General features: G+C 46.4%; 3 protein-coding genes across 11 annotated transcripts; 1 reads left to right on the forward strand and 2 right to left on the reverse strand.

Annotated features, from left to right (window-relative positions):
* Nucleotides 1-292: 292 nt before the first annotated feature.
* Nucleotides 293-8,316, forward strand: AKIP1 (A-kinase interacting protein 1). 5 transcript variants are annotated; one of them, XM_036930976.2, is made up of 6 exons: nucleotides 293-413; nucleotides 630-857; nucleotides 1,313-1,393; nucleotides 3,489-3,593; nucleotides 4,918-4,989; nucleotides 7,439-8,316. In XM_036930976.2, exons 2-6 carry the CDS (start codon nucleotides 636-638, stop codon nucleotides 7,580-7,582), a joined length of 624 nt encoding a protein of 207 aa, XP_036786871.1. In that variant the 5' UTR covers nucleotides 293-413; nucleotides 630-635; the 3' UTR covers nucleotides 7,583-8,316. The 5 variants fall into 5 exon arrangements, with proteins under 5 accessions (XP_036786871.1, XP_036786872.1, XP_057363328.1 ...); XM_036930977.2 differs by lacking the exon at nucleotides 293-413 and having other exon boundaries at nucleotides 420-857; XM_057507345.1 differs by lacking the exons at nucleotides 293-413; nucleotides 4,918-4,989 and having other exon boundaries at nucleotides 420-857.
* C9H11orf16 (chromosome 9 C11orf16 homolog) lies at nucleotides 8,109-17,007 on the reverse strand. 5 transcript variants are annotated; one of them, XM_057507342.1, is made up of 8 exons: nucleotides 16,874-17,007; nucleotides 16,072-16,256; nucleotides 14,714-14,870; nucleotides 12,989-13,223; nucleotides 12,500-12,591; nucleotides 12,264-12,330; nucleotides 11,695-11,940; nucleotides 8,109-8,238 (listed from the first exon to the last, which is right to left on the reverse strand). In XM_057507342.1, exons 2-8 carry the CDS (start codon nucleotides 16,236-16,238, stop codon nucleotides 8,231-8,233), a joined length of 972 nt encoding a protein of 323 aa, XP_057363325.1. In that variant the 5' UTR covers nucleotides 16,239-16,256; nucleotides 16,874-17,007; the 3' UTR covers nucleotides 8,109-8,230. The 5 variants fall into 5 exon arrangements, with proteins under 5 accessions (XP_057363325.1, XP_036786868.2, XP_057363326.1 ...); XM_036930973.2 differs by having other exon boundaries at nucleotides 11,695-11,943; XM_057507343.1 differs by having other exon boundaries at nucleotides 8,118-8,238; nucleotides 11,739-11,943.
* A 2,775-nt stretch (nucleotides 17,008-19,782) lies between these two features.
* On the reverse strand, nucleotides 19,783-21,068 carry ASCL3 (achaete-scute family bHLH transcription factor 3). Its single transcript, XM_057507348.1, has one exon. It carries the CDS (start codon nucleotides 20,327-20,329, stop codon nucleotides 19,784-19,786), a length of 546 nt encoding a protein of 181 aa, XP_057363331.1. The 5' UTR covers nucleotides 20,330-21,068; the 3' UTR covers nucleotide 19,783.

Consider the following 21,068-nt stretch of genomic DNA (forward strand, 5'->3'; position numbering starts at 1 on the left):
AGAGTCTTGTCCCCCCACAATGCCCTAGCCAAGCAGAAAACCACCTGACTTTACATTTACACCAGATTCATCAGGTTAAGCCGCGGATATGACCGCTAGGGGCCTGGCTAGACCCCATGGTTCCTCCGACAGCGCGGCGCAGCGACCTTCCGGTGCCCGGAGTGAAGCTCCGCGCTCCGCACGCCCGCAGGCCCCGCCCCGCCCCTGGGCTCCGGAGATTAGCAGCAGAGGCCGCAGACCGGACGCCGGAGGCGTGTCGGCTGCCGGCCGCACGCTCCGCCTCCCGGCCCTTCCGGCAGCTCCCCGCCTGCCCCGCCCGCCCCAATGGCCCGTTGCGCCGGCGCCAGGCTTTCCAGGCTCCGCCCCCTGCTCCGACAGAGCGCTGAGCGCATGGTCCTAGAGAAGCAGGCTAGGTGAGAACCCCCGACCAAGGGGTGGGGAGACGGAAATGGAAGTGGTCTTCGCGCCCAGGCTCGCCCTTAACTTGGCGCCAGCTGAAAATAGCGTTGGGGGCGGAGCCCAGGGCGGTGGTCGCGTGGGCGGTGGAGGTCCAGGCTCCGACCCGGAGCTGCAGCAGGGTGGTGGCGGCCCGCTGACCCACTCTTGTTTATGTGTCTGTGCCCGCACAGGGAGGCATGGAGAACTGTTTGGCGGCCGCGGCGCTGAACGGGGTGGACCGACGTTCCCTGCAGCGCTCGGCTAGGCTAGGTCAAGAAGTGCTGGAGCGGGCCAAGAGGAGGGCCGTGGACTGGCATTCGCTGGAGTTTCCCAAAGGCCGCGTGAGGGTCCTTTCCCGGAGGCGGCTCTACCAAGAAACACGGCAGGCAGCCGGCCCCCAGCATCTTCTCCCAGGAGAGGTGAGACCACCGCGCCGGGGAACCAGCCCACTCATTCATTCAGCGATGGCCTGAGCGCGCCACACAGAAGCACCTGAGAGATCCGGTCCTTGGCGAAAGCTGTGAAGTATCAGGACAGTGAACGGAAAAGCCCTTTGAACACTTTTGACATTTGACAGATTGTTACTGGGTAGCGTTAGGCTACCGCTAGTCCTTAGCCCTAGTTGGTTACTTTTTAAAAAAATTCTTAACATGCTGTCATCTGGTGTTAGAGGAAAGCCAGCAGCAGACCTTTGTTCTGCATAAATTTCGTGTCTGTATTCTTTTTAGATGTGGAATTTTTCTCAGTAAGATTCTTCTTACTGACTTAAATTTAGAGGCCTTTCAAAAGTAAAAAGCAAGCTATTCCCCAAATGCCTTCATTCTACAGCTGGGAGTACCAGATCTCACCTGTGGCTTGCCCTTTATTCAAATAGAGAGAAGAAAGACACCCAACCCTCAATGCTTCCTTCAGAACAATGGCTGAATTCATGGACTATACTTCAAGTCAGTGTGGGGTAAGTTGGTGTAAGCCAAAGCCATGCCCCGTGCCACCTGCTGATGGATCACAAAGTGGATTTTTGTGGAATTTAGGGAGAATCTGGAGATTACTTGTGGGCAGATTGTATCAGTCAAGGATTTAAACCAGGTGATAAATCCAAGTTAGAATTCATGCAACGAACATTTATTGAATGCCTCACTCTAGGTGTTACTGAGGACACAGCAGTAAACAAGCCAACAAAAGTCTCTGCCCTCACTATTGTTTTCAGACTAGTGGAGGGGAAGAAAAACTTATTTGCTATATAATTCCAAGATAATAGAGTCCAACTACTAGGTATGTTTTTTTTTTTAAACTTTGAACCAAATTTTTTTTAAAGTCAGTAGGGTCACCGTAAACTGGAACTGAGCCACTCTGGTTTTCAAAGTGTATTGAAACAAAATTCCTACAGTAGACCTTAACCTCTGTTTCAAGTCCCTGGTTAATGTAGTTTTTAAGTTTGTCCCTATGAACCCATATCACTTGTTGGCCACAAAGGTGGTTATATGAAACATGCAGTGCCCTCATCTGAGGTGATGTGGCTTAATGGCAGGAGCATCCTCCCTGGAATCAGACCCATGTTCTGCCACTTACCGGCTGAAATGCCTTAGGCCATTAGTCACTTGTAGCCTTACCTTCTGCATTGTAAAATGAAAGACTCTAAAGTCCTTTCCAGACTTTACAGTCTGTTGGTTTCCACTGAGAGATGAACACCAGAAAATTGTCATAGCATGAGGTATTTATGTGAGATTCGTTGAAATGGGTGAACAAAGGTTTTAAAGACCCTCTTCTCAAAACCATACACTAAGGTCATCTTAAAGTATTTTGAAGGCAGGCCAGCCAGCATTTAAGGAAATCACCTACGTAGAAGGTACTCTGTATATTCCAGGAATTAAAACAGACTCGTGGTCACTTCCAGCCTTAACATTTTGTGATTCTAATGTGATTGTAAAAGTGTTGGTCTGTAAGGGAGAAGAAAGAGAGTATCTTTTTGCCCTGCTTTCAAGTTCACATATTAAGATTCGAAAAAATCTCTAATCTTTCTACATCTTTTATAAAATCCCTATGAGTACAAGAATAGAATTAATGACCAATGAGATATGATTCAGAATATTTTTATGTTCTTATTCTGTTAAATGGCTTTAAGGAAATCCATAACTTTGGCTGTACTGTGAAGTGATCAACTTAAACACTTCGGTTCATGGTTCAATAAAAAATATCTTTGGTTTGAGGTTTAGCTAATTGGTGCTCTTCATTTTGGGCTTCATTTCAAGCATCCATTATGGAATGGGGCCTCAGAACCCCTGGCTTTCCAGAGCTAGAATTAAGATCAATGTTCTGAATTTGCTTTCACAGTTTTCAAGCAGGCCCTAAAATACTTCAGTAAATCCATGTCCTGAAGTGCTTTCCCTGGCTTCTCATTCTGTCTGTCTCATGCCTTAACCACTGCGCCTAATATCTATGTTCAAAACAAGAAGGCTTGTGATGTCTTCATCATTAGTCATTATCAAGGGTAAGTCCAAGGTTAACTCAGAGGGAGAGGAAGGAAGTAAACCCCCCAAAAATGTAACTGCTTTCTGATCCTTTGGATTGTTCTCCTTAAATTGGAGACTTCTCTCACCACTTCTGCATGAGAACAGCTGCATAGCTGTTGGGTTTCTGTTACATTTCCTGATGTATTTCCAAATCTCAAGGAAATGTGTCCCTCTCTTCCTTGTCTTTGTCTGAGACAATGAACATGGAACTGTTCTTCAGGACTGTCATGAAAGGAGATGAAAGGGAACCTGAGTTTGACATTGGGGCAACTGTGTGAAAATTTAACTGGCAGAGCTGGCCTACAGAGTTCTTGCCTTACAGAGGCAGCAGGTGGCAGCAAAGTACTGTCAAATGCAGTGTTCTCTGGGCGCTTTGCAGGGGCTGAGATTAGGATGCTCTTCAGGGCCTGTCAAGAGGGAAGGTGATTTACCTTTGTTCTCTTGCCTCCCTCCTTAACCACGCTTGGTCAAAGTAACAGAGTTTTTTGAAAATTTGACAGACTGTTAGATTATCCAACCTCTTTTGCATTACTTCTCTAGAAATACTATTCATCTGTGCCAGAAGAAGGAGGGGCAACCCATGTCTATCGTTATCACAGAGGAAAGTCGGAGCTGCACCTGTGCTCAGACAGAGGGAATGGCCAGGTATGTATCTTCAGCTGTCCTGTGCTGTGCCCTCAGCCTCTCAAGAGGGAGCCCCTGCTGGATTTGTGTCACTGGATGCATGTGTGGCTCGGCATCACACAGTGCTGAACAGGAATGTATCAATTCACAGGGTTGGAGGACTTGTGAATGTGAATAGGAGTTTATCCAAAATATAAGGTTGATGTCACTACAGGATATTTTATTGAACCTGGAGTTCTGGGCTGTGGAATTCTTGGGCAGGCTTAAAAGAGCTTCCAGTATCCTCTTCTACATCGAAGGATAGGAAAGAGGTTTTTAATAATCACATATTTACTCTAAGGTAGTAATAACTATCATGTCTTTGGTAATTTTTTAAAAAGACGTGCAAGGAGCCAGACTCTCTTAACAAAATACTTTCCTAAAGATAATAACAGTTACAGGTCTGTCACTACAAACCCTTTTACCACATGTCATCCTGGGGAAGCCAGAGATTCTACTGGTTGAACAGGAGTCCTTTGGTGGTGGTGATGGTAGTGTTTTTAAGGAGAGTAGGTTTTTTGTTTTTCTTTTTGAGCTCCCTTAGTTGACTCAGAGATAGAAAACTTAAGTCCAGAGTCTAATCCACAAGGTTGACTCACAACTCCCCTGGTCTGTGGATTTGGGAAAGGATGAGAAAATGGTCACAGGGATAAGAGTGAGGGTTGGATACATGCAGGAAGTCCCTCCTGTTTCCCTGGCCTGGGATATGAGGAGCAACACCAGAGCCCAAATCCTGGGTTCCCTTTTCTGGCCTGGCCTAGGGCTCTCTTAAGTGTGCCTGACCCTAAGGTTACATGTGGGCAAGAGTCATGTCTGTCCCTCCCATTCCTTCCTATAAAATGTAAGTTGGTGCCCCTAAGAGAGATCGACTTCAGCAGTTTTACCTCTTCCTCTGGGAGAAACACTCCTTAGAAGAAACATAGACTTCTATTTTCTGACAGCCTGTTAAGTGTCAGCCACTTTTGTACTTTAAATCCCCCCTACAGTCTAGTATCTCCATGTATCTGTGACTAGGACACCAAGGCTTAGATAATTAATCTGTCCCTCTCCGTAAACAGCAGAGATAGGATTCAAAACTCAGGCCTGTCTGACTCCACAGCCCATGTGAGGATGAAAAGTTATCATGGTAAACATCTGACTAAAAATACCTGACAGTTCTCTAAAAGCCTCAGTAACTTAGGTGGCAACTTAGAAAAATTGACAGAACAATTATTAGCTCCAAATAAACTAGGAGAAAATTTCTCTTTACAATCTCTTTACAATCCAAAACTTGGGTATTAATCAATATTTCTACTTGTCTCCCCAAAGAAAAGACACATTTCTTGGTCTTGGAGGCATCTGTCAAGTGTCAGAGTGTACTCCGGAGGCATCCCAGCCTGTGAGTACAGACTTCCAGTGTACTGGGCTTCACTACCATTACAATTCCATGAATCAGGTGCCCTGGTTACTATAGGGTTCTTTGCAATAAATATGTAGTATTTTTAAGTTAGGATGTTTTTACCCTTGGGGAGAGTACACAACATTTTGGTTCAGTTTCTGGGTATCCTTCCTTCACTTGAAGCTTCAGGGATACTCTGTGCCTGAACCCATAGTTGTGGTTGGAAAGAATGCAAAATATTCACATCTCAGTGCCTCCAGCTCAGCTGGGCTGGCGCTGGGTCCTGCTGGAATTGCACCCTCGATTCAAGCAGCAGGAGGGGCCTGACCCTCCTGCTTACTAAATGAAAACCATTGCTGAAATTCAAAAATGTAAATTTGGTTAGATCAGGTTCCAAAACATTCAAATGAATTTGTTCCCATTTTCCACCAATGTTTCTCTATAAAAACATGCAGCAGTGTCTTTCATTTTTAGGATATCATTAGTTCATGAACCCAGGGAAAAGTGGGGCTTGAAAGGGCTAGAATTCTGAGGAAAGGAACTCTAGCATATTGCTGCAATAGTTTGCTTAATTTTTGTATGTATACAGTGCGCTACTAGCCAGGACTCAGAATATACTAGAGGTAGTAGCAACTAAGAATATTCTGCTTCTGGTACAAATGTAAGTTCTTAGGCTTCATGCCTCTAACACTTGCTGGATTTGGGTGGTGCTAATCTTCCTGATACTCAAATGTTAGAATCACAGATGCCAGTCTTATCCCTAGTGTTTCCTTTTATGCATACAAATGAAGCATCCTCAGCCTTCTGCAATTCTGATATAGCTGTATTTTCTGAAGCCTCCTTTTGTTTATTTATGTAGTTGATGGCCAATAAATAGTGGTGGCATTGTTATATACATTCACATCAGTTAAATGATAATAGACCTCCAATTTTGCAATAACTGAGCATGAAAGGATATAACATAAAGCAGATTTAGTACATATACACAATGGAATATCATACAGCCCTAAAAAGAAATGAAATCCTCCCATTTGCAACAACACAGATGATCTAGAGGGTATTATGCTTAATGAAATAAGCCAAATAAGACAAATACCAATGATTACACTCATTTGTGGAGTATAAAAACAAAGCAAAACAGAAGGAACAAAACAGCAGTAGACTCATAGACACTGAGAAGAGACTAGTGGTTACCAATGGGGAAGGGTTGGGAAAGGTGGGGGAGGAGGGGAAAGGGGTTTAAGGGGCACAATCATTTGCAATCACAATATAAGTTGGTCACAGGGACGGTAGTACAGCACGGAGAATACAGTTAGTGGTTCTGTAACACCTTACTATGTTGATAGATAGTGACCACACTAGGGAAGGTAAGGATTTAATAATATGGGCAACTGTTGAACCACTGTGTTGTATATTTGAAACCAACATAAGATTATATATCAATGATACTTTAATTTTAAAAAAAAGATTTGGAAAAAATTGGTTCAAACCCATCTGCAAGGTGGAAGGGAGGAAGTTTCATAAAAGTAAATATCACTTATTCCTCCTAGTGGAGTTTGCTGACCAGCAGTTTGGTTGCTCCCTGGGTGTGGTAGCAAAATGACAGCCTCTGCCGTGGTTCCTCTGAGCACTGACTAAACCTCTAGTGCTATCCCAGCTGTGGTATACGAGCTGTGGCTCTTAATTACAGGCTCTTTTCTGATTTGTGACTTTGCTCTTTTGCCCTTTGAACTGAGATCTGCCTGCCCACCTATGCATGAAGTCTGTCCTTGGCAGATGGTTTGTGCTCAGCTCAGCAATAAACATAAGTCTCATTAACTCCAGCTTCCAGGGTTTTGCACCATAGAAGAACCAGTCCTCCAAGGGCAAGCTTTTGCCTACCAGCTGACTTGCATGATAAAATGGAATCTACTCACAGAATCTCCTAAATCTCAGCTTTAGGAGAAAATAAATATTCCATCTTCCTAATAATGACTTTAGCAACTCACAGTTAAAAAGAATGATTCTCATCATTCCACAGTGCCTTGCCATTACCTCTAACGTGTGCTAACAAATGCCACAGTCTACTTTTGGTAGCCAAAACAATGGCCATTTGCCTTTCTTGCTCCCTAGTTCTTATCTTTCTGCCCCGACTAGAGTGTTCCTTATATGGTCCTTCATGTTCCTGTAACACTTTAGCACTTACAAAGTGTTTTCACATATATGCTTATTTGTGAGGTAGGTGCTACCAGTTTTAGAAATAAGGAAACAAGCATAAGGAGAGGGGAAACTTACCTGAATGACAGTCCTTTTATCTGGCCAAGCTGAGCCTTGAAAGCAGGACTTCCATCGCTAATGTTGGTGCTTCATTCGGGCACACCTCTGGCACACGGAGGTAGCCTGGTGGAGGTGCTCTGATGGCACTGGGATATAAAACCTCTAAACTGCTAATATTCACTTTTCCTTCCAGGCTCAGAACATCTCCAAGGACCTCTACATAGAAGTATATCCTGGGACCTATTCTATCACTGTGGGCACCAATGACTTAACCAAGAAGACTCATGTGGTAGCAGTTGATTCAGGACAGAGTGTGGACTTGGTCTTCCCTGTGTGATATTGACCATCACAGCTGTCATAGCACCTTTTTTTTAATAGCAAGAAGAATAACGCCACCATGTGATTCTCTTAATATTTACACTGAATCCTGCTTTTAGCACTGACTGTAGAAGGTCAGCCTTCCTGGGAGCTGGAGTTTCTCTCTTTTAGTGCCTATTTTAACTTGAAACTCTGGAAGTCCCCCACCCTTTTTAGCCTGAAAATAATAATGTAATGATGTTGTCTGAAGAGTTTTTACTACTTCCTTTCCAAGTGAAGGTCAATTATGGTAATAAAGGGAGAGATTTGGAAATGAAGAGAATTCCTTTTAATTGGTATTAAGAGGTGAAACAAAACATCACTCATGTACAGCTATACAGATATGAAAAGATGGCAGAGAGGCTGTGGACACATTTGCTCAAAGCAGGCAGACACACCCTGTAGCTTCTGCAGAAGAGGCCTCTTCAAGTAGCTCTCAGTGGGGCTGCCATGCTCCTGGGCCCCTGGGCCGGGTGCCTTCCTGCTGCTCATCTTCAGGACAGTCTGAACGGGGTGAAGACACTGCTGCTTATTCCACTGTTCTCAGTGGCCTGCACTCCACGTACTTCACGGAAGAAGGCCTGACAGCCACTTCGTAACTCCTCCTCAGGTGTTCACCACCACGACTCTAGCTTCCTGTAAGAGAAGAAAATCCTGAGAGTCTTATGCTGACTGTTTAATTTTAAAGGATCAAAAGGCACTGATTTTTAAAAGTCTGATGTGTCCTAAACTTCTTTCAGCTGCTACACCAATTGTATTGTTGCCTCTCTCAGTCTAGCTGCCTGGTGATTCATTTCACTTTGCACTTAGCAAGTCTTTCCTCTGGACAAATGCCAGTATTTCATATGATGAAAACCAAGTACATTCCTAGTGAGGAACAGATCCCAGAGAGGGGCCTAATATAAGGTAGAGTCACTTAAATGGGGATCCTCGCACCCTAAGAAACCTGACAAACTCTGGGTTCTACAAGCTGTTTGAAGTTGTATGCAAAGGGATATGTGCTTTTTTTCTGGGAGAAGGGGCCATGGTTTTATTCTGCTTTACCCGGGTCCACAGGGCTCTTAGTCTCGGGAGAATCCTGGCCCCTCTGATGTGCTGCAGTACACAGACACGGTTTCCTGCACTTGGCTTCCTCTGGCAGGATCTGTAGGGGCTTCGCCGCGGTTGCTGCCACAACCAGCTCCTCGGTATTCCCCACTAATACCATTTGTGCTCTTTGTTGTTGGTTGCCCTTCTCTTCTTTCTGGATGTTAAAACATCTTGTTCTTAAAACCCAAAATTAGGTATGTTGAACATGCTACCATTTTGCTGGGATTAGTCTTGATGATTTCAATAGAATTCTATGTAGGATCATAATCCCTCAACTATCTCTAAGCTCCTAACACTGTTCTCTATTTTTAAAGGAAATAAAGTTTGTCAGTCATTTCTGGCCATTGTGCTTTGGGGAAAGGTTATATCTGATAACTTCTCCACCCATTTCAAATATGGTTATCAGACATGTTCTTCCAAACAGTAGGAGAGGCAAAAGTAACCTACGACCACCAGTGAAGGAGCTTATAAATCACACTCATCACAGAGATGAGATGGTAAAGCCGCTAGAAAAACAGGTGTAAGAGGTTGAATGAGGCAAAACAAAAATAATGGGAGATGTGACTTCCTGAAAAATGGGACAATAATCTGAAAAGGTAAAAAGGAATAGTTTAAAAGAAATCCATCCCCTCCCTGACTTTTAAAATACAGACTGAATCCTGTTTCTGTCATAAGCATGGTGGGGGAGCAACATGACTGCTGGCAGCTGACAACCCAGACTCCCCAGGATTGTCTGGTTAGGATCCAACGGTACCCTCACCGCTTCTGAAAGTACCCGCAAGTGTGACAGGCAAAGGGACCCATACAGAAAGATGCTGAAGAGGCAGAGCCTAAAACTGTCAGCATCTGCTTCCTGACCATCAAGCACAGTTAAAAGACACATTTCCTTAGGATACACAATCTGGAGGGGAGAAAAGGAAATAAGACCAGTATTCACCTTATTTCCAGCCCTGGTGTGTAGGTGGTTTTATGCACTTCATCCTCACTAGTTAGCTCACTACCCAATCCGTGACAAGGGAGGGCCCCTTTCTCACACCCCAACTCAGACATGTTCTCTAAAGCTTTGGGCACATGGTTGGGACATGGCAGAGGGCAGTTCCACTGATTGTTATGGTTCAGCTCCAAGAACTAACCTCTGCCTAGAGCATAACAAATGAGCTAAAGGGAAGCCAGGCCAAATACCTGAAGATTTCTTCTTTACAGGTAATTATTACAATTTATTTTGGGAGGGGAAAAAATACCTCAGGGTGAATTTCTTTCAATACAGTATTGGGGAGAGAGACCAAATGTAGGTATAGGTGGTTGGGCAATGGAGATAAGAGCAGTGTATGCTTAGGGCCAGGAGAAGTTTGTTTGGACTTTCAGTTTTAGAACCAGTCTAGGTGGAATGCTATGGAGCAAGCCACAGTGGGGGTAATGCAGACCTGGTCCCTGGAGCATGTCCCACCACGGCCCCTCTGGTAACCCCACGGGTGTTCCTCTCCCTTAGGGTGGGCCTGCTGCCACCTCAGTGGCTCCCCACAGACTCCTTTCTTGGACAAATAGAGCTTTTCTTTCTCGAGTCTATGCTGAAGCAGGAGGCAGTGGAAGATACAGAGAATTTAGCATGAAAACTCTAGATTTGGGTACCATTTTCTTTATATAATCACTTGTTGGGAGGTTATAGCCTGTAGAAACAGCTGTTCCCAAGTAGTTTCTGCCAGCGCCTCCCACTGAGATCTGAGTGACCCATTTCACAGAAGTCCAGGAATCTCCTCCCCCCCAACTTTATAATACAAAGTTTTCTTTCAGAGAGGAAGAGCTCAGCTTGTCATAGCTGGGTTCTTGTCCCTCTAGTTCATTCCCTCCCTGGCACAGGAGGGTGGAAGAAAGTAAAAGCAGGCCTAGAACCCTTTTTTAAAATACAACGGCAGCGACTTCTATATCCCCACCCATTCCACAAAGTCCAGAGGTCCAGAGGAGTCACAAGAAAGTTCTCATAGAAACAGTTTCTCCATGTTCTGGAACTGAAGACTAATAAAATCCCTACCCCTGGGGCAAGACTGAAGTCCTTGTGGGCTGAGAGGCCCTTCTGGCTGAGCAGTTGTCCTGAAAATATAACAACGGCTTCAAATGGACCCACCACAGGTACAGAGTGGCATGCTCGGAGATCCCCAAGCCCTGAGCAGGGCATTCTTTAACTTTCATAGCCTCCCTGCCCAGAGGGAATGTTCATCTAGTTCACTGAACGTTGAACTTGTGACCCTAGGCCCCCAGGAATCTAGTCTAGGGCTGGGCTTATCCAAGCCACCACAGTCACATAGCTCTGCCAGCTGACGTCAGTTTCTGCTCTTTCCAGGGCCCTGTTGGGAATTTAAATAGGATAAGCATGAGGCATAGGCGTGATATACTGCTCCTAGACCTACAACGGCATGTCACACAGTTGGTACCTCAAGGTGAAGCCTGGGGGTGGCTGCAGATTGCCAACTGTGATAACACTGCCTCCCCTCTTAATTGTAAAGAATGAGCAGCATAATGCAGTGCCCTGATTCTTCCCACTCTGAACTGACTAAGGGGCCCATCTGGAGAGTATACCCTGAAGACCAAAGTTTAAAGGCAAGTTCTGTGTTGCTCAGGCCACTGAGGGCTAATAAACAACTGGGAGCATTTTCACTATTCATCTAGAGAAAAATCAAGGCCTCCAAGTAAAAAAGGTAGGGGAATGGGAGAGGGGGGCAGGCAAAAAATGGACAATGGCAGCGCCCTATCAGGCACTAGTGAAGAAAGAAAAGACAAGTCAACTAGGGATGCAAACGTTAGCACAAGGATCAGCCTATCTTTTCTTGGGCTTTATTGCTTAAATGGAAACCTGTGCCATTTCCTTCTTCCCACAGCCTCCCCTTCAACTTGACCACACTCCAAAGTGTTACTTCCAGTCCCAGCACAGTGGACAGTGCATCAGATTCCTAAGTGACACACAGGAGGGCAGGAAACAGAGGCCTCAGCCCTCCTGAGAAGGCATACCTGGCTTCCCAGGACATGGCTCATACCCGTTTCTCCTCCAATACCTCCACTCGGGCTGGCAGAGGCCACCCTGCCTCCTTGGAGACTTCTTGAGAAGGACAGGGTCTGTGTTGGCCGTGCTGTCCACCATCAGCCTCTGGGGGAGACTCATCTCTGGATCATTCTCCAAATCCTCTTCTGAGGAGGCAGAGGAGGAGGAGGAAACAGCCACGGGAGTTTGCACCGGTGCTTCCTCCTCTTCAGGGCCTTCTAGGAGCATAAGCTGCACTGTGGGCTTCCGCTCCACCTCTGGGTGTTCCCTGGTCAGGAGCCCTGAGGTCCTGGTTAGCGGCCACCAGGTGGGTCCAGCCAGGGGGAAGCCGCAGAGGCAGTCCTGGCACAGCGGCTGGCAGCAGGCAAGGGAGTGGCACGGAGGGCACAGGAAGGGAGTGCCCAGAGGAAGCCCAAGCCCAGTGGGTGGCCCCAGCAGACAGCAGCAGGGAGCCCACAGGAGGGGAGTAGGGTGCTCCCTGGCAAAAGGCTTGTGCAGCTTCTCCACAGCCTTCTTCCAGACTGTTGGGGGCACCCACCTGACCCCACCTGGAGGCACTGTAGCTGTCCTGCCATTCCAGAAGTGAACAGTAATTTCTTTTGATTCTACATAACAGAAAAAGGCAACATTGTGTTAGGATTACCACTTCTTTCTCATGATACAAGGATTCTCCTAACCCCAGAAGGAAAGCCTCCCAGTGTGGACCTCTACTCTGCCTGCCTCCTCTTGGACACTTCTCCCTGGAGGGCCTACCTGCCAGGAACATTCCCTCACCTGCTCCCCATTCACCACCACTTCCCAGTGCATTTGTGCATGCCTCCCTGTCTCCATTTTCACGTCAGATTCAAAAGGCTTTGTCAGAGAATCTGTTAGAGAAGAGAAGGAGAAGCCTCCTTTTGTCTCTCTCTAAGTTACACGGTGCTGACTGGCCGGCCCTGCAGAAGAGGACAGCCCCAGTCCCTGGACAACTTGGTGGGGGATGGGTCATAAGTATGGGGTGACCCTAGGATAACCACAACATAGGTCAGCCAACTAACCACAGACAGTAGTTTTAGGCTATTTGCCCTGATAAAAAATATTTTATAATCTGAAAGATATGATTTGTCTGTCTGTTGTCACCCCCAGGATTAAACTGCAAGTGAGGGGGCCAGGACTGTTTTTAACGCCTCTAAGACCTCTAAGCTGTGCAGACACTGCTCTCTCGTCTAGCCTGACCACCAGCCTGGCCCCTGGGGACTGGGAGGTCAGAGCAGCTTCTCTTACCTCTCTGGGGGTCTCTCGCCTCCAAGCCCGAGAGAACAGTGCCTGGGCCATACCGCTGTCGGCCTGGCCCCCACAGTGCTAGCACCTTGTCCCCAGGTCGCAGGGAGGATTCCTTGGATGGTGGGAACTGAATGACATCTTCTTCTAAGACCACGCTCTGCTGCTGGGCTGGCAGCTTTGGGTCTGTGACTAGGGGAGTCTCGAATTCCACAAGCAGAGCCCCCTGCCTCTCCAGCTGTGGGAAGGAAAACACTAAGTGTAAGAGTTGCATCAGGAAGTACAACAGGAGCCCATGGGTCCCTGCAGTCCCTGGAACCAGGTCTAGAGGCTTCCTTACAGTGAGGGACATCTAGAGAAGGGGCAGGGAAGAGCCACTTGGAGCCAGGATGGCAGCGATAGACTGTGGGACAGATGCTCTTCCTTCTACCCTTTCCTGCCAAGGGCAAGTTGTTTATCACTTCTGGCCTTTTCCTTCCTGTTCTCTCCCTTTTCCTGTTTTCCTCTGCTCCTAGCTGTATTTTTGGCCTGCGGTTCTCAGGAGAAACCTGGGTTCTCTGTGTCTTTCCCGAGTGCACTTCCCCTCCTCCCAGCACTTCTGCAAAGTGGTGCCCCTGTGTCCAAGACAACAGGGATGGAGTACCATCCACAGGCCCACGAGGAGCGGCTGTGGCAGGTAGAGCTGCCCTCAGCGCTGCCATTACTGCAGCGAGGAAAAGTTTGGCTCAGCAAACAAGCAGCATAAGAGGCGAGAGGAGAAGTACCTAAACTAATTAAAAGTACAAGCTGTTTGGAGAACTCAGTATGACTGTGAGGAGAAATGAACTCTGGTTACAAATTACTTTTATCAAATCACTAGACAGAACCTATATTTGAGCAAAATTCTGCTTAAATTTCATTTGGAGTCACATTAGTTACTTGAAAATGACAATGCTTTTTTATCAGAAATTCTATAACTCATATTTTTTTGGAATTCATACTAGTCTTCCCTCCATGGATCCACATTCACAAAGTCTGACTCTGAAGGAAAAAAATCCCAAAGAAGCAAGCAGCCTCTGAAGTAAAGCCCAGGCCTGGCTTGCAGCGTGGCGAGCACTGAGCTGCTGCGCTTTCAGGCCCCAAGCACGCAGCTGGGCAAACATGTTTACTCCCCTTTCCCTCAGGCTGGTGCCTATAATTTGACACACTGAATTTTCCCAAAGTACTTTCACTGTACTTTTTCATCACTGTTATGAGTTCCATTGTGTCCCGCCCAAATTCATATGGAGTCCTAATCTCCATTACCTTAGAATGTGACCTTATTTGGGAATAGGGTCATTGCAGATTAATTAGTTAGGATGCACACAGGGAGAATGCCCTGTCAAGACGAGGCAGAGGTCAGGGCCATGCTTCCACAGCCAGGGAACACCAAAGACTGCCGGCAAACCACTAGAAGTTAGGAAAGGCATGTGGAAAGATTCTCCCTCACAGCCTGCAGGACAGCGGGCACTGCAGACACCTGGACTTGCAGTCTCCGCATCTGAGAGACAATAAATGTGTCAGGCCATTCAGTGTGGGCTGCCTTGTTACACAGCCCCAGCAAACTAATATATTTTCACTTACACAACCATGCCATGGAAGACCTGTGCGTATCCTGGAAACTGAACTGCTGGTACCCACAGGGGAAGCAGGTATCACAGGGCCACCCAAGGGGGCATGCCTGGGAGATGTGCAGATCCAGAAACTTGCCTCTGGAGCAGGCTTTATCTGAGCCTGGTAATAAAAGCCATCTGATTCCCTTCTTGCCAAGACCCATGTGTCAGCAGCATCTCCAGTTATTCCCAGCCAGCCAGGGCCCTGGCATGCCAGGTCACCAATGTGGAGAAACGGGTGGTAAGACACATATCTAGGAAAAAGCCAGTGGGATTAGGGAGTGGAAAAGACCAAGTTCTAAAAACAAACACATTTCACAGATCTGAGCAGCACTACGGTGTATGTATGACATATGAGGCTACGTAGGACAGAAATCCATGCAGGAAGTGGCAATCAATGACTTCCATTAAGATGAGATAAACTGTTGGAAGGGGCAGAAGGAGAATATGGTGAAGGCAACCACCCTCTGAGGACTGGGAATTGTTACAAGGTAATCAAAATGTCATTGGCCTTCATATATTCAAGTTAATTAACACTGGCTCTGATACTAGACAGCAGAACAGGAAAAAGTACCAGGAAGGTAAATCCTAAGGTGGTGTGCTGCATTCCAGGATGAGGAGTGGCAGCGTAGACGGTAAGGCCAAAGGAGCGGAACTGTAAAGACTCTTGGCGCTGTGGGGTCAGAGGGGATGAGGAAGTGTTTGAGCAGGGTGGGCACAGAGTTAAGTAAGGGGCTGTGGGACAAGAAAAAGAAGCTAGTTCTGGGAAATTCTGTGGACAGGGCCATGCTGGGGTGAATTGTTGAGTCAGGGTTTGGGTTTTTCTGAAGAGGCTGTTTACTTTGTGGGCAAGCCTGGATACAGGGACGCTTAACTCTGGCTTTGACTGAGATGGTTCACATGGGTGAATCAAGAAAGGCGGTTATTAAGGGTTTAAGCTGGCATGTCCCTAACTGGGGCCCACTGAATTAAGTAGCACAAACAGGAGCCCCTGGGACTTACACAGTTTGTATGTACTTAGCTGCTGAGGATCCTTTCCCCTCTTGTATTCATGCTTTAGACAGTGCTGAGGATACTAGTCAAGAAAAGCCAGGGTAACTGAGGGAATCCAAGGAGGAACGGGAGACCTCACCTCCACTGCTGGTTGCAGAAACCCTGATTTCTCACATGGTACCAGGGCAATTCTCAAAGTTGATGGTAAAACAAGCTAGAAACTTTATAACTGTAATGCCTGTCTCTCACATGTACCACTCTGACACCTGCCACTCTGCCCCACGGTGGTACAAGGATAGTTTAGATGGGGTAATATATTGCCCCCAGCAAAGCACAGCCCACACAGTAAAAATCCCTTTCTGCCTTCCCAGGGAGCAAGTGCTCTCCCTCATGGTACACGGTCTAGGGCCCAGGAAAACGGAAGGTGCACACCATTTCTGCTAGAGGGGCAGAGAGCAGTACCTGGTGGGAGGGTTGTGCCAGGTGAGCCAAGGCGCCTGGAGGGCAAGGGGACAGATGAAGGAGAAGTCCCAGGGCAGAGCGGCGCAGGCCCAGGCAGGCGCCTTCAGGGTTCTGGCCACACTGCAGTATTTGGGCGAAGGCATCCCAGGCCCTGCAGAGGACTCCATGGCTTTCGGAGAAACCGCCTGTGAACGAGTACCACCATTACCGGAGTTGCAGCTCACAGCCCAGCAAAGGGTGCTGGCTGGGGAGGGCTCAGCTGTGGGGTTAGCAGCCTCGCTGGGGCCCAACCCGATCCCACAGACTCTTGGGGTCTGAATCGCCTGCCTTGGAAACCTCGGCTCAAGAATAGGGGAGGGGCTGAAGAGCAAGAGCTGTGATTTTAGAGAAACAGAGCTTCAAACCCTTCACAGGCTGCTGGCTATGTGCTCACATCATTGCTGTGCTTCAGTTACTGCTCAGGAGATAATATATGGAAAGCACCTGACTTATAAGTAGCTCAATATATGTTCGTTTTTTCCTCCTTCCTCCTTGCCATTGTAGGGACTCCCAGGGATAAGACCATACTTCTCTTCACAAATCTTAACCCTGATGACAAACTGACCCCTAACTCAAGCCGCAGTTCCCCTCCTAACCCATCCCCAGACACAGCTGAGATCCCAGAGTCGTGGCCTCCACAGACCTGGTCTGAGGCAACAGCTGCCATCCAGGGCCCAAGATTGCACCCCCCTGCCCCAGCCCACGAGAGCCCGGTAGGGTCTGCCACTGCCAAATCCACTGGTCTGACCCCAAGGGGACTTACCCACAGCCCCAAATTCTTCCACTTCAGCCTTGTCCCTTCTGATAGTGGCTCAGGGCCTCAGCCCAACTGACTCCTTGTTGCCAAGCAGGTTGCCATAGATGCAAGCCAGCAGGAATAATGTGGGCCAAGTGTACTGAGCATGTGCAAGGGGGTGACAGGGAGCCTTGGTAGGTGTGTGGGGGGTGGGGCATGGAGAGGGGTCAGCAGAAGGTTATTCTTACCTTTCTCTTTGAAAAGGGGAAAGGAGTATTAGAGAAGTCTTTGTAGCCTCAATTCCCAAGAGCTCAGGCTTCCCCGCTGCCAGAAGAGTCAGTCCTGGTGGGAGGCCCTCACAGATCCCTGGGAGCTGACCCCACAGAGACTCAGGGCAACTGATTCGTACCCACTCTGTGCAGACAGGAGGCTAGGGTTGGGGAGCCAATGACCTGTCTAGGGACTCTAACATAGAATTTGTCCATAGTTTAAAACAAAATAACCAAAGGCGCAGGAATGTTTTTAACAGAACTCTGTTGAGGAGCAGAGGTGTGGTGACCACTTGGGGTAACGGGATTGGACACTGGTGACTAAAGGCATGTCTTTTTGGTCGATGTCTTGATTCTGCTTTCATTTGAACATCCATGGAAGAGGCTGGTAGTTTGTGTCCTGGTTGCATGCTGGGCATTATGGTCGGTGGAGAACACCAGAAAACTATGTAGGGACATTCGTAGGTGACTCTCCCTCATCCAGTCCCTTCCTCCACCAGTTCCTGTTTCTATGGATCCATGCAGTTAGGAGTGACCAACTATACCCCCAGTTCCACAGGCGGGACACGAACCAGCACACTCCAGCCCCCTGGCTGCAGGGATTGGCTAGGGATGGGCATGTCCCTGAGCCTCTCGAATGAGAACTCATCTCAAATGTTTGTTGGGAATCTTGGGTTACAGAGTTTCTCTTTCTTCCTATATATAAGTAAGAAAGTATGTAGTTCTGGAAGCCTTTTGGGGACACTGAAACTATTCCCAGAGAAAGTCAGAGGACAGACCTAAAGGAAACTGATTTGTTGAGCCCTGCCTGAAGTCAGCCCTACTGCTAGATGCTTCAGTTACGTAAGCCTTCGTTTATTACACCAGTTTGGATTGGACTTTTTCTTATTTACAAGCAAATGCATACTTTTACAGAGGCTTCTCTGTGTTCAGGAGAATGACTATTGCCCAGGACCACCCACCTAAAGGCTGAGTTTTTTGGTGCACAGTTAGAGTACAGGAAAGATGAAGTCCTGGGCAGTGAGTGGAGTCCTGAGGAAGACAAGTGGGTGTCAATGGTAGAGGGAAAAAAGGAGAATGTTCCAGTTTAGGTAGGAACCAAGAGCTAAGAAAGAAGGATGCATTTGCAAGAAGGCTTTTCTTTTTGGAGGGCAGTGGGGTGTCATGGGAAAATCAAGGTGCAGATATTGGGGAAAGGACCAGACTGGTGAGAGCTTGGAAAACCAACCAAATAAATGTAAACAACATGGTAGTCAAAAGGAAGTCAGTATTTAAGCAACAAAGTGTTATGAAATGCTTTAGAAAGAACCTTGGAGTAAGGATGGAGCCAGTTGAGAACAGAGCCCAGGAGGCCACTGTTCGTGGAGACTGTTAGTGACCTAGACATGATGTGACAGGAGTGGAAGAGGAAAATGGTGTAATGCCAAATATGTACTAACAATACCTACCTGATTTGAGGATCTTTGCTGGGTGCTGGGAATATAGGATGGAAAATACTGGACCCTAGATTTAAAAAGTTTACAGTCTGTTGAGGAAGACAGAGAGAGATGTGTGATGTGGCATTAAAGATAACAGGATAGGAATTGCAAGGAAATATGTATATTAAACAAAGGAACAAGTAATGGGTGAGGTAGGGAGAATTCACAGAGGAATGACAGTGAAGATGAGTGACAGTGTATAGGAAGTCCTGGCTGGGCTTCCTGACAGAGGGACTTGGGAGTTAAGGGAGAAGGAAGAGCTGAATCTAGCCATGGGAACAGAAATAGAGACATTTTGAAGGCAGACTCCAAGGTGGGGCAGTGACTATCCTTCCAAGGGGTAAAGGAAAAGCCTGTCACCTGCATGTTTTCTGGTCTAGAGAACCTGGTCAGTAGTGATGCTATAAACAAAACAGGAGAAGGATGATAATAATAAATAAGTTATAAATACTTATGTATTAGGCACTGTTAATCCCTTATAATAAATATAGTGGGTAGTTGTGGTGACTATTATGCTCATTCTGCGATGAAGAACTGAGGCCCAGAGAGCAGGTAGCAGAGTCATACTTTAAGCAGAGGCCGTTTGATTCCAGAGCCTGCTCTCTTACCCTCTACACTAAGCTGCCTGAGGAAGTCTTCTGCATGCAGTAAAAAGGTGACTGAAATAATTTCAAATGACAATAAGGTTTGTCAGTTACCTTTGTTTCAGCCCTGAGACACTTTCCCATAATGACATGGGTAAGATACAAATTTCTTGTTAACCCCAAATAATAAAAACCACCAAACTTTGACAAATCAAGTGACATATCATTGTGATTGCTAAGCACGAAGTGTCTGCAAAGTGCATTACAGGCATTGAGCAGTCAGTAGTTGTACTTCAGAATGCTTTTATGAGTTCCTTTTGCTGAGACTGGCTAAATGTGTGAAAAGGGCAAGGTGAGAGGTACAGACAAACCTGGGGACTTCTACTACCCTAAATTTCTTGAAAGAAATCCCCAAAGCTTAAGAAGCATCATCTCAATATATGAGATAATGTTTAGTACATCTGAAACCCAAGTAAGGAACATCCAGTAAGGGTTAGCCTTTGAGCTATTGTCTGCCACATAGAAATGATATTTAGGAAAACTATTGAATGGTACTGTAAGACACCCATTTTATGCAGTTATTTGGTTCTGTTTGGAAACACTGAATCAAATGATTCTAAAGGTGGGATCAGTGTGGCGGTTGGTGGTAGGCATCATGGAGGAACCTTTCCCAGGGTTATTCTCAGTCTCAGTCTCATCAGGATACAGAAGAGAATGCAGGTAATTAATATACTTGATTGCAGCTCTGAGGGTTTCCACTTTACTGAGCCGCTTCTCCAAGTACTCCTCTGGCAGATGATGTCGGAGCTGGGCATAGCCTTCATTGACACATTTCACTCGCTGTCTTTCCCGCTCATTCCTTTTCCTGATAAAGGCTGGCCCGTAGGAATATTCACACCTTCTATAATTTGGATGAGGCATTGGGAAAGAGAAGGGACATGGTTCACCATAATTTTCCATGATTAAGGCATCACTGGAAAAAGGCAGCAATTGCAGGTCTTCGGAGTAAGGGGATGGCGCCGGGGCCTCAGGGTACAGGTGGAAAGTGACCATGGGGTCCAGATAGAAGGATCTGGGCAGTGGCAAGTGGGCAGAATCAGAGAAAACAGGCAGTTTTTCTGGCAGATTAGAGTAGCTTCTATTGTCCATCATTTCCTCTTTAGCCTGAAAACATAACCAAGTTAATTAATTTGACTAGCTCAAAAGAGAGCAGGTATCATCGACTTTATCAGAGATCAATATTTTAAAGACTTTTCTGCATTGATGAATAGCTTCTGAGCTCATTCGAAAAATTAGATGGGATTACAGTATTCTGTGGATGGTAAAAATCACTGGATTTTTAAAATTTAGTGTGATTGTTCTTTGTCCCCAGAGCAAATACAGGTACAAGTTACACAACAGAAAAGACAGACAAACCGGGTTAGAAGACAGTGACAAACTCAGAAAGCAGTTTTGTCAAATGCTACTGTTGGATGTCACATAACAATGGCAAATGAGGTACAGGAGCAATCACCATTGTGTATACATGTTAGCATTCAGCTCTTTTTGATTGGCTAAAATCCTGATACACACAGACTATGAAATTGCTTTTAGAATGGGGAAAACATCTCAAGTCAAAGCTGTCAATGAATTTTCTTTCTGCTTGTTAAGAGACAGGATTTTTGATGGTATACAGAAACAGCACTAGTAACATTGAATCACTTTGTGAGCAAGCCATTCCATTCCACATCTCTTTCAATCCTTGTGATTACAAAGATACAGCTTCAGACTGGTAAGAATGTCTCCCACTACCAGCATGCTTTCTGTCCTCCTCAGATGGGAGCACTGAATAAGCAATAATAGTTAGCTATTAGGAAATATTTTCCTGTTCATTTCAATTTATTGTGAATTA

This window comes from Manis pentadactyla, chromosome 9, assembly GCF_030020395.1.
Source record: "Manis pentadactyla isolate mManPen7 chromosome 9, mManPen7.hap1, whole genome shotgun sequence".
NCBI classification, from domain to species: domain Eukaryota; kingdom Metazoa; phylum Chordata; class Mammalia; order Pholidota; family Manidae; genus Manis; species Manis pentadactyla.

Bases quoted from the DNA above. Each gene is read 5' to 3' on its own strand.
- AKIP1 (XM_036930976.2), top strand. From the start codon at position 636: ATGGAGAACTGTTTGGCGGCCGCGGCGCTGAACGGGGTGGACCGACGT. The intron at 1,394-3,488 runs GTAAGTTGGTGT...TTACTTCTCTAG, and splicing joins ATACTTCAAGTCAGTGTGGG to AAATACTATTCATCTGTGCC. The intron at 3,594-4,917 runs GTATGTATCTTC...TTGTCTCCCCAA, and splicing joins CAGACAGAGGGAATGGCCAG to AGAAAAGACACATTTCTTGG.
- ASCL3 (XM_057507348.1), bottom strand. From the start codon at position 20,329: ATGATGGACAATAGAAGCTACTCTAATCTGCCAGAAAAACTGCCTGTT.
- C9H11orf16 (XM_036930973.2), bottom strand. From the start codon at position 16,238: ATGGAGTCCTCTGCAGGGCCTGGGATGCCTTCGCCCAAATACTGCAGT. The intron at 12,592-12,988 runs GTAAGAGAAGCT...CTTCTCTAACAG, and splicing joins GGCGAGAGACCCCCAGAGAG to ATTCTCTGACAAAGCCTTTT. The intron at 12,331-12,499 runs GTGAGGGAATGT...TCTGTTATGTAG, and splicing joins TGGTGGTGAATGGGGAGCAG to AATCAAAAGAAATTACTGTT.